The sequence below is a fragment of the Heptranchias perlo genome, chromosome 21 (assembly GCF_035084215.1).
Source record: "Heptranchias perlo isolate sHepPer1 chromosome 21, sHepPer1.hap1, whole genome shotgun sequence".
NCBI lineage: Eukaryota > Metazoa > Chordata > Chondrichthyes > Hexanchiformes > Hexanchidae > Heptranchias > Heptranchias perlo.
Window position 1 is genome coordinate 32,064,077 of NC_090345.1, and position 16,266 is coordinate 32,080,342.

At 41.5% G+C, this 16,266-nt stretch overlaps 1 protein-coding gene across 1 annotated transcript in view; it reads left to right on the plus strand.

Moving 5' to 3' along the window:
• valopa (vertebrate ancient long opsin a) overlaps positions 1 to 15,899 on the plus strand; it is a 34,671-nt gene extending 18,772 nt beyond the window's left edge. The window contains exons 3-5 of the mRNA XM_068002422.1: positions 5,371 to 5,488; positions 6,603 to 6,842; positions 15,678 to 15,899. Of these exons, the coding sequence (XP_067858523.1) occupies positions 5,371 to 5,488; positions 6,603 to 6,842; positions 15,678 to 15,899 (580 nt within the window). The remainder of the gene's footprint in view (positions 1 to 5,370; positions 5,489 to 6,602; positions 6,843 to 15,677) is intronic.
• Positions 15,900 to 16,266: the final 367 nt, after the last annotated feature.

The following is a 16,266-nucleotide window of genomic DNA, read 5'->3' on the forward strand; positions in this document are numbered from 1 at the left end:
GTGACCTGTGAGTTGTGGGTGTACGACAGTGGTAATATGTGCGGGTGAGAGGAAGCATCTGATTGGAAGAGTTGATTGAAAGAGTTTGTTGGTATGTGGGTGATGGGGGGTGTAGTGCGTGGAGAGTGGATGTGATTAGTGGTGCAGATGGTAGGAGATGCCACTTGCATCACCCTCACCTTGACCACTCGTGACAAAGTATTGAACTTCTTCCTGCACTGCATCCATGTTTGTGGTGCTATGCACCTGGCATTGACTTTGTCCTCTACTGCCTCCCACTGTCTCAGGAGCATATGTCTGGAAGGTCTCTTGCCCCCCGCCCCCCGTGGATATAGGATGCCCCTCCTTCTGTCCCCCTCTTGCACCAAGGACTCTAGTGCATCGCAGGCCCGGTACAAACTCAACTCGGCAGATTGGTGAGGTCTGGCGTGCAGATTGGACGATGTGGGATTTAGTAGTGCGCAACCTTTAATCAATGTTTTAACATAACTCAATAGTTTGTAAACATAGGGACTGAACCTGCATCTGTGTTTTACGTGTGTGATGTCTGATCTCCGTTCAGACTCCGTGTGGACCTGTATCTTATTTTTTGTAAATAAGAGGTGCAGCCTGCCTTTAAGAGGTGTGAGCAATTCACCCGAGATTTGCCCCCCCTTGCTGGTGAGAAGTGGAGAGAAAGGAGAAAATGGAGAGATGTACGCAGCGAGGGCTCCACCCTGCGCATCTATCAGGTATATTAAGTTGCAGCACCAATCTAACATGCTGGTTGCGTAGGTACCCGTGATGCCCATGCCCAGATTTGGGGGTTCACCAATTTAGCCCCCATTGAATGAAGAGACAGAGGTAAAAGAGACAGAAAGAAAAAGTTAGAAAATTAAAAATTAGAAATGTTTTTCTTAATTGTCCAACAGCAATTAAAATCTGAAGGAATGAGACTCCATATTTGTAATAGTTAATTTTCAGTGCCAGAGAGGTTGTTTGACAGTCATAGGAACATAGGAACAGGAATAGGCCATTCAGCCCCTCGAGCCTGCTCCACCATTTGATAAGATCATGGCTGATCTGTGATCTAACTCCCTATACCTGCCTGTGGCCCACATCCCTTAATATCTTTGGTTGGCAAAAAGCTATCCATCTCAGATTTAAAATTAGCAATTGAGCTAGCATCAATTGCTGTTTGCGGAAGAGAGTTCCAAACTTCTACCACCCTTTGTGTGTAGAAATGTTTTCTAATCTCACTCCTGAAAGGTCTGGCTCTAATTTTTAGACTGTGCTCCCTACTCCTAAAATCCCCAACCAGCGGAAATAGTTTCTCTCTATCCACCCTATCTGTTCCCCTTAATATCTTATAAACTTCGATCAGATCACCCCTTAATCTTCTAAACTCCAGAGAATGCAACCACAATTTGTGTAATCTCACCTTGTAACTTAACCTTTGAAGTCCGGGTATCATTCTAGTAAACCTACACTGCACTCCCTCCAAGGCCAATATGTCCTTCCGAAGGTGTGGTGCCCGGAACTGCTCACAGTACTCCAGGTGCAAACTAACCAGGGTTTTGTATAGCTGCAGCATAATTTCTGCCCCCTTGTACTCTCGTCCTCTAGATATAAAGGCCAGCATTCCATTAGCCTTATTGATTATTTTCTGCACCTGTTCATGACACTTCAATGATCTATGTACCTGAAACCCTAAGTCCCTTTGGACTTCCACTGTTTTTAACTTTTTACCATTTAGAAAGTACCGTATTCTATCCTTTTTTGGTCCAAAGTGGATTACCTCACATTTGCCTATACTGAATTCCATTTGCCAGTTTTGCCCATTCACCTAATCTATCAATATCCCTCTGTAATTTTATGTTTTCATATACGCTGCTTACAATGCCACCAATCTTTGTGTCATCGGCAAACTTAGATATGAGACTTTCTATGCCTTCATCTAAGTCATTAATAAATATTGTGAATAATTGAGGCCCCAAGACAGATCCCTGCGGGACTCCACTAGTCACATCCTGCCAATGTGAGTACCTACCCATTATCCCTACTCTCTGTCGCCTTTCGCTCAGCCAACTTCCTATCCAAGTCCGTACTTTTCCCTTGATTCCATGGGCATCTATCTTAGCTAACAGTCTCTTATGTGGGACTTTATCAAATGCCTTCTAGAAGTCCATATGAATAACATCCTTTGACATTCCCCTGTCCACTACTTTAGTCACCTCTTCAAAAAATTCAATCAGGTTTGTCAGGCATGACCTACCTTTCACAAATCCATGCAGGCTCTTTCTGATTAACTGAAAATTTTCAAGGTGTTCAGTCACCCTATCCTTAATTATAGACTCCAGCATTTTCCCCACTACAGAAGTTAGGCTAACTGATCAATAATTCCCTGGTATCCCTCTCTCTCCTTTCTTAAAGAGCGGAGTGACATGTGCAATTTTCCAATCTCGAGGGACGGTTCCTGAATCTAGAGAACTTTGAAAGATTATAGTTAGGGCATCTGCAATGTGCTCACCTACTTCCTTTAAAACCCTGGGATGGAAACCATCTGGTCCTGGGGTTTTGTCACTCTTTAGTGCTATTATTTTCTTCATTACTGTTGTTTTACTTATGTTAATTTTATTGAGTCCCTGTTCCCGATTCAATATTAGTTTCTTGGGATTTCCGGCATGCTACCCTCTTTGTCTACTGTAAATACTGACGCAAAGTAATTATTTAACATGTCCGCCATTTCCCCATTGTCAATGACAATATCCCCACTTTAAGTTTTGAAGGGGCCAACACTGCTCCTGACCGCCCTCTTTTTCCTAATATAACTATAAAAGTTCCCCGTATTGGTTTTGATATCCCTTGCAAGTTTCTTTTCATACTCTCTTTTTGTAGCTCTTACTATCTGTTTTGTGACCCTTTGTTGATCTTTGTATCTTTCCCATTCACCAGGATCTGTGCCATTTTTTGCCCTTTTTGTATGCCCTTTCCTTATGTCTTATACTGTCCCTTACCTCTTTAGTTGTCCATGGCTGTTTTTTTTGGCAAGTAGAGTTCTTGCCCCTCGGGTATAATCCGACTCTGTGTCACGTTAAATGTTTCTTTAAACATTTCCCACTGATCATCAGTCGTTTTACCCATTAACAGATTTGCCCAGTTTACTGTGGACAGTCTCTGTCTCATCCCATTGAAGACGGCCTTACCCAAGTCTAGAATCTTAGCAGCTGATTCACTTTTTTCCCTTTCAAACACTACCTTGAACTCGATCATGTTATGATCACTATTGGATAGATGTTCACACACAGTTAAGCTGTTAACTAAATCTGGTTCATTACTCATTACTAAATCTAGTATGGCTTGCCCCCTTCTTGCCTCTTGGACATACTGATGTAGAAAACTATCCTGGACACACTCAAGAAATTCACTACCTTTCTGACAGTTGCTAGTCTGCTTTTCCCAATCTATGTGAAGGTTAAAGTCCCCCTTTAAGACCACTATGCCTTTGTTACACACTTGTTTAATCTCTGCATTTATGCAATCTAGCACTTCAGAGCTGCTGCCAGGGGTCCTATACATAATTCCCACTATAGTCCTAGATCCTTTCCTATTTCTCAATTCAACCCATAAAATCTCTGTTGGCTGCTTACCTCTCATTATATCCTCCTTTATCATTGAAGTGATTTAATCTCTAATCACTAAGGCTACTCCTCCCCCTCTTCCATTTTCCCTATCTCTCCTGTAGACCTTATAACCTGGTATATTTAGTTCCCAATCCTGACCATCCTGCAGCCATGTCTCAGTAATAGCTATCATGTCATACCCTCCAATTTGAATTTATGCATGTCGTTCATTTAAATTATTCCTTATACTCCGTGCGTTTGTATATAGAACTCTTAGTTGGGCCATACACCCTACCCTATCCTTCAGCTTTAATGCTGGGTTAATCGCTTTACACCTTCTAGTTTTCACTTTATCTCTAGTGCCTAAAGTATACTTTCTTTCTGCTGCTCTACGCTTTTCCTTTTCACTTGTTCTTGAAGTCATTAAGACTTACCATGGGTTAACAGGGTGCTTAGACTTAAAATGACTTGACGTACCTTTGTTTGGCAAGATTAGTTCATATCCATCAGTTCAGTGCAGGAACTTCATGCCGTTCCATTCATTTGAACGGAGAGCCAGCCAGCGAGATGTCGTTCTCACGCAGCTTACAGAGGAGAGTCGCATCTGGTACAGCAACGTCCGGAATTCTGCGTTTAACTGCGCATGTGCGGTTGCTGGAAGTTACTCTACCATTTACACAGAAATAACGCTGAGCCCTCTTAGCCTCGCCATTATTTTCACAGGAAAATCCGGCCCATTATTTATTAAGAAACAATAAGTGAATCACAATTATAATTCATACTTGAGAAAGTTGAATGAAAACAAGATATATTAATAAATAGATATTAGGTTTATAGTCTGACTAGTAATAACTATCACAATCTTGAACTTTTTTGCTGAATGAACAAATTATGGAATGTAGGTGATATGGCACAGAAAAATGCTACTTATTCTGGTAATTAGATTCATGCAGCGAGATTGCAGAATAAAGAATAGAAAGAATATATAATGAAGAACTGTCGAATAGGACTTGTATTCTACCAGTTGAGTGATCAGTGAACTCTCAGGTGAACAAGTCCCAAATTGTGGAAAGTGCCACAGTTGGAATATAAATGGGTCTTATTGGCTTTCACATCAGGTAAATTCAGTGCATTCAAAGGAGGCACAAGACAGAGATAGGGCTACAATATTGTTGCCCTAATTTCTGACCCAAACATCCTTTGAATGTGGCTGAATTCTCAAAGCATGGGACAGCTGAATTTAAATGTTTACTATTTATACTATTTATACTAAACATTAACTTAGTATGGTGGGTAAAAAATACTTTTAATTGTAGACAATGATGGAAAATTTGTTATAAACATGTGTTTATGATTTCACTACACCTAGTGCTCAGAAGAAATCCTCCCTTAAATTTCCTTGTGGCTTGGTTTGGTTGATGCTAAGGACAATGCAAATACTAATTAGATTACCGTGTGGTGTGAAAGTCATGCTGAATAATCTCTTCAACAAGTTTTCCAGTAATTAGAATGTGATGTGATGTCATTTCTATTGAATAAGACAATGATTTATTGTGCTTGAGCCATGAAAAACTATGTATCACTTTCCACATTTTTGCACGATGAAGAAAAAATTGTTATAGCACTAAAAGTTACTGAGTAGTTTCATGAGCTGCTACACTATCTCCAATTCTTAGTCATGCATTTTATATTTATAGGTTCAAAAATGTGTTGATTGTGGATATTAAAGTGTTTGGTAATGTATGTAACTGAGCTATATTTCTTGCAGGTATTCTGGAGAATTCAATGATCATACCTACATTATCGCACTTTTTACAACTTGCTTCATTATGCCTTTATTGGTTATATTTGTATCCTATGGAAAACTGATCAGGAAATTAAGGAAGGTAAATTATTGTTCACAGATTATTCCATTCTCTGGTTTTAACCAGAACCTCAGCTTAAGGAATGTGGATTTTATTAGAGAGGTTGATTTTCCCAATGAAAGGTTGTTCTTAATTAGTATCGCTCTTACTAGTTTTCCAGCTTTGCACCATTGCCAGTTAGTTTGAAATATTAGCTTACTGATCAATTGGTCTTGAACCACTTATTTCTAAAAGCTGTAAAACATGTGAATTGTCAGCCTTGGCTCAGTGATACCACCCGCCTCTGAATCAGAAGGTAGTGGGATCATGTCCCACTACAGAGACTTGAGCACATAATCCAGGCTGACACTTCTGCAGTACTGAGGGAGTGCTGCACTATCAGAGGTGTCATGTTTTGGATGAGGCATTAAACCGTGGCCTTATCTGCCCTCACAGTTGGATGTAAAAGTCCCATGGCACTATTCGAAGAAGAGCAGGGCAGTTCTCCCGGTGACCTGGCCAATATTTATCCCTCAATCATCATCACGAAAACAGATTATCACTTTGCTGTTTGTGGGACCTTGCTATATGCAAATTGGCTGCCGCGTTTCCTACATTACAACAGTGATTACACTTCAAAAGTACTTAATTGGCTGTAAAGCGCTTTGGGCCATCCTGAGGTTGTGAAAGGTGGTATATAAATGCAAGTCTTTTCTTTTAACACAGTATAGTAATTTAAAATATCTCATAGGACAGTTGGAAGTCAAGCTCCTTTTGCACTACTTAGCTAAACTCTGGCAGCAATCTAATGTTTGAGTGTAAAGTTGAGTGCTGATCTGACCTACACTATATGACACAGTGATATGGGTTTTATAGGCAGTTACATTTTGTGCATATGCAGCCTTTCCACTGCAACATTTAAAAAAAATCAGTATTCAGGATAATTCAGATTTAGATTGAAAAGGAGAAAGAAAATACATGGCTTCATAGTATTTGGAATCTGCAATTGTGTACCATCATGTAATCAAAAAGCTACCAAATGCTTTCAGAATTGTTCGGTATTCAAATTTGTATCACAAAAAATAAAGGTAGATAATTATGATGCAAGAGTACACTTCCCGTATAAAGCAGCTGACTTTTAATGTTTCTGCCCTAGGTGGCAAATACTCAAGGGAGACTGGGAGTTGGACGGAAGCCTGAAAAGCAAGTCACCAGGATGATAATTGTCATGATACTGGCATTTCTTTTCTGCTGGTCCCCGTATGCAGTTTTCTCCATAACTGTGACTGCTTGTCCAACCATCGAGTTAGATCCACGCCTGGCAGCAATACCAGCTTTTTTCTCAAAAACCGCAACAGTTTATAATCCAGTCATTTACGTGTTCATGAACAAACAGGTATGTTTTTATTTTGCTCTAATTTATGATGTGACAATGATAATGTCTAGACTTATTGGTAATACTAGCACACGTAGTCATCAACAATGATGACAATCTGCAACAAAATTTCTTTCCCAAGACAGTTTTATTGTAATTAATGTTACCTGAAATCATATGAAATGCATAGATCAAAGACAAAATAAGACAGCTCAAAGAAAATAAATTTTAATTATTTTAATTTTAATCATATCAACATCCGCAAATAAGTAGCAATCATAGAATAGAATCATAGAAGTTTACAACATGGAAACAGGCCCTTCGACCCAACATGTCCATGTCGCCCAGTTTATACCACTAAGCTAGTCCCAATTGCCTGTACTTGGCCCATATCCCTCTATACCCATCTTACCCATGTAACTGTCCAAATGCTTTTTAAAAGACAAAATTGTACCCGCCTCTACTACTGCCTCTGGCAGCTCGTTCCAGACACTCACCACCCTTTGAGTGAAAAAATTGCCCCTCTGGACCCTTTTGTATCTCTCCCCTCTCACCTTAAATCTATGCCCCCTCGTTATAGACTCCCCTACCTTTGGGAAAAGATTTTGACTATCTACCTTATCTATGCCCCTCATTATTTTATAGACTTCTATTAGATCACCCCTAAACCTCCTACTCTCCAGGGAAAAAAGTCTCAGTCTATCCAACCTCTCCCTATAAGTCAAACCATCAAGTCCCGGTAGCATCCTGGTAAATCTTTTCTGCACTCTTTCTAGTTTAATAATATCCTTTCTATAATAGGGTGACCAGAACTGTACACAGTATTCCAAGTGTGGCCTTACTAATGTCTTGTACAACTTCAACAAGATGTCCCAACTCCTGTATTCAATGTTCTGACCAATGAAACCAAGCATGCTGAATGCCTTCTTCACCACCCTATCCACCTGTGACTCCACTTTCAAGGAGCTATGAACCTGTACTCCTAGATCTCTTTGTTCTATAACTCTCCCCAACGCCCTACCATTAACGGAGTAGGTCCAGGCCCGATTCGATCTACCAAAATGCATCACCTCACATTTATCTAAATTAAACTCCATCTGCCATTCATCGGCCCACTGGCCCAATTTATCAAGATCCCGTTGCAATCCTAGATAACCTTCTTCACTGTCCACGATGCCACCAATCTTGGTGTCATCTGCAAACTTACTAACCATGCCTCCTAAATTCTCATCCAAATCATTAATATAAATAACAAATAACAGCGGACCCAGCACCGATCCCTGAGGCATACCGCTGGTCACAGGCCTCCAGTTTGAAAAACAACCCTCTACAACCACCCTCTGTCTTCTGTCATCAAGCCAATTTTGTATCCAATTGGCTACCTCACCTTGGATCCCATGAGATTTAACCTTATGTAACAACCTACCATGCGGTACCTTGTCAAAGGCTTTGCTAAAGTCCATGTAGACCACGTCTACTGCACAGCCCTCATCTATCTTCTTGGTTACCCCTTCAAAAACCTCAATCAAATTCGTGAGACATGATTTTCCACTCACAAAACCATGCTGACTGTTCCTAATCAGTCCCTGCCTCTCCAAATGCCTGTAGATCCTGTCTTTCAGAATACCCTCTAACAACTTACCCACTACAGATGTCAGGCTCACCGGTCGGTAGTTCCCAGGCTTTTCCCTGCCGCCCTTCTTAAACAAAGGCACAACATTTGCTACCCTCCAATCTTCAGGCACCTCACCTGTAGCTGTCGATGATTCAAATATCTCTGCTAGGGGACCCGCAATTTCCTCCCTAACCTCCCATAACATCCTGGGATACATTTCATCAGGTCCCGGAGATTTATCTACCTTGATGCGCGTAAAGACTTCCAGCACCTCCCTCTCTGTAATATGTACACTCCTCAAGACATCCCGCTTAAGACAACAACAGCAACAACTTGCATTTATGTAGCACCTTTAACGTAATAAAACGTCCCAAGGTGCTTCACAGGAGCGTTATCAAACAAAATTTGACACTGAGCCACATAAGGAGGTATTAGGATAGGTGACCAAAAGCTTGGCCAAAGAGGTGGGTTTTAGGGAGCATCTTAAAGGAGGAGAGAGAGCTAGAGAGGTTTAGAGAGGGAATTCCAGAGCTTAGGACCTAGGCAGCTGAAGGCACAGCCACCAATGATGGAGCAATTAAAATTGAGGATGCGCAAGAGGCAAGAATTGGAGGAGCGCAGATCTCGGAGGGTTGTAGGGCTGGAGGAGGTTACAGAGGTAAGGAGGGGTGAGGCCATGGAAGGATTTGAAAACAAGGATGAGAATTTTTAAATCGAGGCGTTCCCGGACCGGGAGCCATTGTAGGTCAGCAAGCACAGAGATGATGGGAGAACTGGGCTTGGTGCAAGTTAGGTTACAGGCAGCAGAGTTTTGGATGAGCTCAAGATTATGGAGGGTGGAAGATGGGAGGCCAGCCAAGAGATCATTGGAATAATTGAGTCTTGAGTAACAAAGGCATGGATGATGGTTTCAGCAGCAGATGAGTTAAGGCAGGGGTGGAGACAAGCGATGTTGCAGAGGTGGAAGTAGGCAGTCTTGGTAATGGAGCGGATATGTGGTTGGAAGCTCATCTCAGGGTCAAATAGAACGCCAAGGTTGCAAACAGTCTGGTTCAGCCTCGGACAGTAGCCGGGGAGAGGGACAGAGTCGGTGACTAGGGAACGGAGTTTGCGGCATGGACCAAAGACAATGGCTTCGGTCTTCCCAATATTTAGTTGGAGGAAATGGACGGACAAGCAGTGTGACAAATGAGAGACAGTGAGGGGTCAAGGGAGGTGGTTGTGAGGCAGAGCTGGGTGTTGTCAGCGTACATGTGGAACCTGACGTTGTGTTTTTGGATGATGTCGCCGAGGGGCAGCATGTAGATAAGAAATAGGAGGGGGCCAAGGATAGATCCTTGGGGAACTCCAGAGGTAACGGTGCAGGAGCGGGAAGAGAAGTCATTGCAGATGATTCTCCGGCTATGACCGGATGGATAAGAATGGAACCAGGCGAACACAGTCCTAACCAACTGGACGACGAAGGAGAAGTGTTGGAGGTGGATGGTGTGGTCAACTGTGTCAAAGGCTGCAGTCAGGTCGAGAAGTATGAGGAGGGATAGTTTACCATTGTCACAGTCACATAGGACATCATGCACGGTTATGGAAGAAATACTTGAAAGAAGATAGGGTTAAGAATAAAACAGGGAAATGTTTATTGATCCATAGATTACTTTTTAAAAAGAAAAATGATAGTGTTTGAGTGGATGAGCAGAATGATTCCACATTTTGTAGATAAGAGCATATTGTATTTGCAGCGAGATGGGTTGATTTGATTTTGAAACACTGTTGTGAAGCTGGTCGTTAAGTGAGTACATTACTTTTTTAATGCTTTTTTTGCATGAGTTTTTCTTTTGCTTTCAAAAAAGTGCATGGAGCCATTGAATCACAGATATAGGCGAATTATAGAATTTCTGAAAAATTGTGGATGAATTGCAGGCTGGGTTCTTTTCATAGCATTTTCTCAGAGAAAAGTTTGCATGAAACAATGTTGAATTAATTTGTCTGCTTTTAAGAACGACAGTTGTTCTTTACATTTTCTTTGTGGTACTGTAATGGCGAAGTCACTGCTGCAGATTCTATATCTGTGACTGGGTGCGAAGAATTTTGTACTGCAGATTACCACTGATTGATGCATGTGGTCTATCTTGATATAGAAGCCAAGAAATTCCAGTCCAGGAGCTGTACCACTGGAAGTATCATGGAGTGAGACTTCATCTGCCTTTCTGCCTCAGCAATGACCCTATCCCAAATCCCGGGGATAGGCGCCCGCACATTTATAATGCTACTGGGCGTTGGAATTCTGGAGCAGCACCTTGACGCTCCATTGGGGGAATGTGTGGGAGCAGTCTGGCCAAGGTTCCCAGCAGAAATACTTTTGCTGCCAGCTCTTCCTTTGCTGTTTTGCTGCATTCATAATGGGAAATTTATCTTTCCAAGATTGTGAGCCCAAGTTATGGCCAAAGTATTTAGGTATGAACGTGCCTACTTCATGAAGATTACTTTAATTGATCATACAATGAGTGTAACTGGCAGGATTTCTGGGGCCGCCTGGCATCCCACCAGATCTACCTCCTAATGTGATGGCACGACGGAGAGATGGTGAGCAGAAGAGGTGTTTGCCCAACAGTCAGAATTTGTCAAAATGTGCAGGAAGTTGAAGAAATCCAGCAGAGAAAGGTGTTGCCCCATATTCCCCCTGCCCAGATTGCACTAGTTCTACGTGCAAAATGGTTTGGAACTTCTAGCCTGAGAACTTTTTAATCCCGTTCCATATTTACCACAATCTGCTGTAGCATTCATCACACCACCTGATAGGGATAAGGTATACAGCTGCCATACTGGTAAAAGTAACATAGCAGCCCTGAAGTTAAGATGTGGCCCCAAAATTACACCATGAGATACCACCATCTGAAAGCCGAACACATCTTTTCTGCAATTCCCCTTCTGCTATTTGAGCAATGAGTGAAATGCACATGTGTAGTGATAAATGAGAATGAGAATGTGTAGTGAGAATGAAATAAAACGGGATTTGAAAAAATAATCTAACACTCATTAGAATCAATGGTGTGAAAAATTTTCCACAGGCAGAATTTTTAGGCCGTCATTGTGAATGATACGTGAAGAATACTGTTCAAGGTTTTCACCTGAATTGTTTTACATCTACCCAAAATGCTTTTAAGTTCAGCGCTTGCACAACTCCATTCAAAGAGGCTGATTTTCTTGTCCTTACTCCACCTGGGCACCAGGCAGTGCGTACCTAAAGTGTGCTCTGCCTGCAATGACCAGAACCTGCCTATATTTCCAGATCCAGGTCATTAACATTCCTCCGATATGTCCCTGGTACAGGCTCTCCCTGGCATAACCTAGACTAGAAATGAGAGGGATAATATAGCTGTTGCTACAATATTAGCTACAGTGTGTGAATATAGTGTGAATATAGTGGTACTCACAGAATCGTATCCATCAACCAACATCCAGACTCCCACATTGCCATCCCTGGCTGTGACCTATCCCAGAGACTAGGCCCGCATCAAGTGGCGAGAGAACCAACACAGACACATCTGTCCATGATAGGATTGGCATAAGTGACCACCATACTGTCCTTACGAAGACATCCTCCATCATGTTGTGTGGTACTACCACTGTGCTAAGTGGGACAGCCTAAGGATAGATCTAGCAGCCAAAAACTGGGCATCCATGACGCATTGTGGGCTGACAGCTGCAGCAGAATTGTATATTACCATAATCTGTAACCTCTTTCACCTGGCATATCCTCACTCTATGATCACCATCAAGCCAGCAGACTAATCCTAGTTTAATGGGAAGTGTAGAAGGGTGTGTCAGGAGCAGCATCAGGCATACCTTAGAATGAGGTACCCACCTAGTGAAGTTATTACACTGAGCTACCTGCATGCTAAAGCATCGGACTATAGACAGAGTTAAGGAGTCCCACAGTGAACAGATCAGAGCAAAGCCTCGTAGTCCTACTACATCCAGTCGAGAATTATGGTGGACAACCAGGCAACTAACAGAAGGCGGAGTCTCCATGAACAGCCCCATTCTCAACCATGGTGGAGCCCAGGACGAGTGCAACAGACCAGGTTGAAGAGTTTGCTGGGTGCTTGATTCCGGTCAGCCTCCTCCAGCGGCTAAGTGCACTGGACATGGCAAAGGCTATGGGCCCTCACAACATCTCAATGGTAGTGCTGAAGACCTGTGCACCATTGCTGTTTCTTCTTCATCGCTGGGTCAGAATGCTGAAATTCGCTACCATTGTGAGAGTACCATCACCATAAAAACTGCAGCGGTTCAAGAGTGGCTGCCACCACCTTCTCAGGATGGGCAATAAATACAGCCTTGCCAACATCACCTACATCCCAAGAATAAATAATAATAAAAACAATTACACCAAATCAATGACTAAGAGACTGCCAAATTTGCTTCTCGGGCTACATACCCTATGTCCCCTTCTCGTGTAGGGGTCTCCCAAGATGAGGAAGTTTGCACCAGAGAAGCAGAAAGCAGCATCAATACATGAGCAGCTGTCAAGCACTCCAGACCCCACTAGCACCTCAGAATCTACTCCAGTGGAATCAGTTGTGGGAGGAAGGAAGGAGAACCTGGTCAAGAACTGAGTATCAGTGAAGAAAAGCAAGTGAAGATGACAGCAGAAAGGAAGTAGAGGAAGGCAGTGGGTCAGATGTATAGCTGTTGCGGGACTCATAGAATAGTAGCTTAACAGGGACTACCATACCTTTGAGAATCTGTGGAGCTCACTGCATGGAATGGTGACATCTGGAACAGTGGTTTGACCTGTACTACGTGATCTGACCATATGATTATTTTTCCATTGCCCAGACTGATAGAGAATACATCAAATGCCCATTCCTAATAAACAATGTCCTGCAAACAGGATTAGTTGTTAGACTTGGGCTACGCTAACCCAAATAGTAGTGTAGTGGTTATGTTACTGGACTAATAATCCAGAGGCCTAGCCTAATAATCCAGAGAATTTGCATTCAAAACCCATCATGGTAGTTTTGAGAATTTGTATTCAGTTTGAAAAAGTGTAACTGCATTGAATGGCTTGGCTCCTTCTCAATGGGAAAACTTTAAGCCACTCTGGCCGGCAGGAATGGGACAGGCGCACAGTTAAAAACTGCAACAAATAAGGCCTGGGCCTCAAACTGAAGACATTAGGTGGGTGTGACGTTCGGCCCATTCCTCCATCAGAAATCCACACAGAAACAGGCCATTCAGCCCAATAGATCTATGCCAGTGTTAATGTACACACAAGTCTCCACCCATCTTACTTCATCTCACCGCACAAAAAGAAATGCTTATTTTTTTGTCTACAATGGGCTTAAGTGTAAAATGACACGCCATAAAATTGTATTTTACACTAAATTGGCAATTTAGTAATTTATAATCATTGTCCTGCCTCAACTTACAGTAATTTGTAAAACAAAAAAGATGTTGTATAATTTTGCCTTCAATACTCCTGCGCAACTCCCAAAGATTTTCACCACAGTTTCAGGTATGAATAATCATCTACGTACAGGTAAATGTTACAAAAGTAGGAATTTCTGTCTTTAGTATAGTTTCAGAAACTGTTGCATTCCAAGATGCCGAAAAAAAAGGTAGCTCTTTAAAAAGGATATATTAACCACTGGAGGACTGATTCCAGTTTTCTCGTATGAGGATTGTGCTATTTAGTATTTTGTCTATTTCTGTGTATTATTTTGTTGGTAAATAAATCTGGAACAATGGTTTAGCCTGTACAACGTGATCTGACCACATGATTCTTTTTCCATTGCCCAGACTTATAGGAAAGGGCATTTGATGTATTCCCCAATAAACAATTTCCTTCTAACAGGATTAGTTGTTAGACTTGGGCTACGCTAACCCAAAGACAGCAGAAAATAAAGACACAGATTTCAGTTCAGACAATGTCACAATCTATTTACAGAAACCATTGTCCAGCTGTTTACATGAGGAAAGCCCAAGCTGTAACAGTAGAGCCCATTTCCCTCACCCACAGTATATATATTTCTAAAACATAGGAAATAGATTGGGGCTGCTAATGCAAAGGCAGCCTAAGGACTATTCTGTGTCCCTGCATCTAACATGTCACAATGTGGCCAGCCAGCTCTTTAAGGCCCCACATTTTACTTAAATTACATAATGCATCTGGAGTGCTTGAAGAGGAGGTTTTATTAAAATAATTTTGAAAATTTGCTTGCTGCCCTTCCACCCTCCTTCTCTGTCACCCCTTCTTCTTCCCCTCCCTATCTCCCCTAAAGACTCCATAAGCAGTCAGCAAGCCTATACTGACTCCTCACACTTGAAATTCCAGCTCCCATTACCCCAGCCAGCACTCCCAGTGCATCATGAGCCATGTGTCAGGTACTCTAGAAAAATATGTACGTTTATCAGGATAGGTCAGCTCATTCGTGCGCAGGCACACAGAGCAGCAGACCTCAGCAAATCGACTCAGACTCCTCCTGTGCACCTCCTAGTGGACAGTAAGAGAGTCATTAGATTCGATCTAGAAGCAGTGCAGCTCTTCACCCTCTCAGATGCCAAATGGTGCATGATTTCTAGGGGCCTAGAAGAGGATGGGAGTGGCAAGCACTGCTAGTCATTATTGTAGTTCAGAGAGACCACCTAACATAATACTCTCTTCACTAAGGATCAGCTAAACCTGACCAAATCTTCCAATCATATGGCATTGCACCATCATCCTTTGCAAAATTGGAACTGCCTGGCAGCTGCCAGCAAATAGATTTAGGATTTTAGAAAATGATGATTTGTTATCCTTGAAAATTCTCATTCCAATGTCCTATTTAGTTGCATTTTATTTGTTTGTAATGGCAGAGAGAGAAAACTTAATCCTGCCTAAAAAAAATAGAACTTATCAAAGCACATATTAATTAAAGTTCAATTTAATTTTAGCTTGGATTTCTAGACTGATTTTAGCTCTATCAGTAAACTAAATCTCAACTATAAATCCTTGGAATGAGAAGCAAGGTTTTGCAAAAATTGAAAGCTAAAGTTCAACAATCATGTCACAGAGAATTTTATAAAAGGTTAAGTGTAACCTTAACTTTGCATATTAATGAAAATGCAGACCTTTATGTGTAAAGAAACACAACCAAAGTATTTGACATTTGTGACTGGATAATAAGAAAATTCAATACATTTTATCTAAAATTGAAATCCAGAATGTAATACTTTATGTTTTTGTTATCTATATCCAGTTTAGGAAATGTCTCCTTCAAATGTTCAACCTTACTGAACCTGACACCAACCCAACAGCAGAGCACGCAATGCAAGCTCATAACAGTAATGAGAGAGAAATGTCTGCCATTGCAACACAGATGTCTTCTTACTGCAATACAGCAGCGAAACATGAAGAGGATAACAAACGTAATACTTTTACTCAGCTGCCCATTCCTGAGAATGAAGTTTGTCCAGTGTAAATGCAAGGGACATGTGACATCCTATATGAAGTAATAGTATTAAATCATTACATATCACCATTGTGTGCAAATTGGATACAATTGGTAGCAAGCCAAGCTTTCAATATTGTCTTCTATGTCATACCAGGAAATCACTGACCATAAAGAGCTTCAGACAAGAGATTGAATGATCACAATCAAGAGCAATGTCTAGATACGTCAGTGGTTGTAGCATAGAGAGTTATATCAAGCTTGTTGCTTAATTTGTTAATAGCAGCTTCACATGGAGATGTAATTCACAACAGCATTGTTGAGATTTGGAATTATGTGGTTGAAGTGATTCATTGTGTATTATACAGGCACATACTCTTCAAATCAGTAATTATAA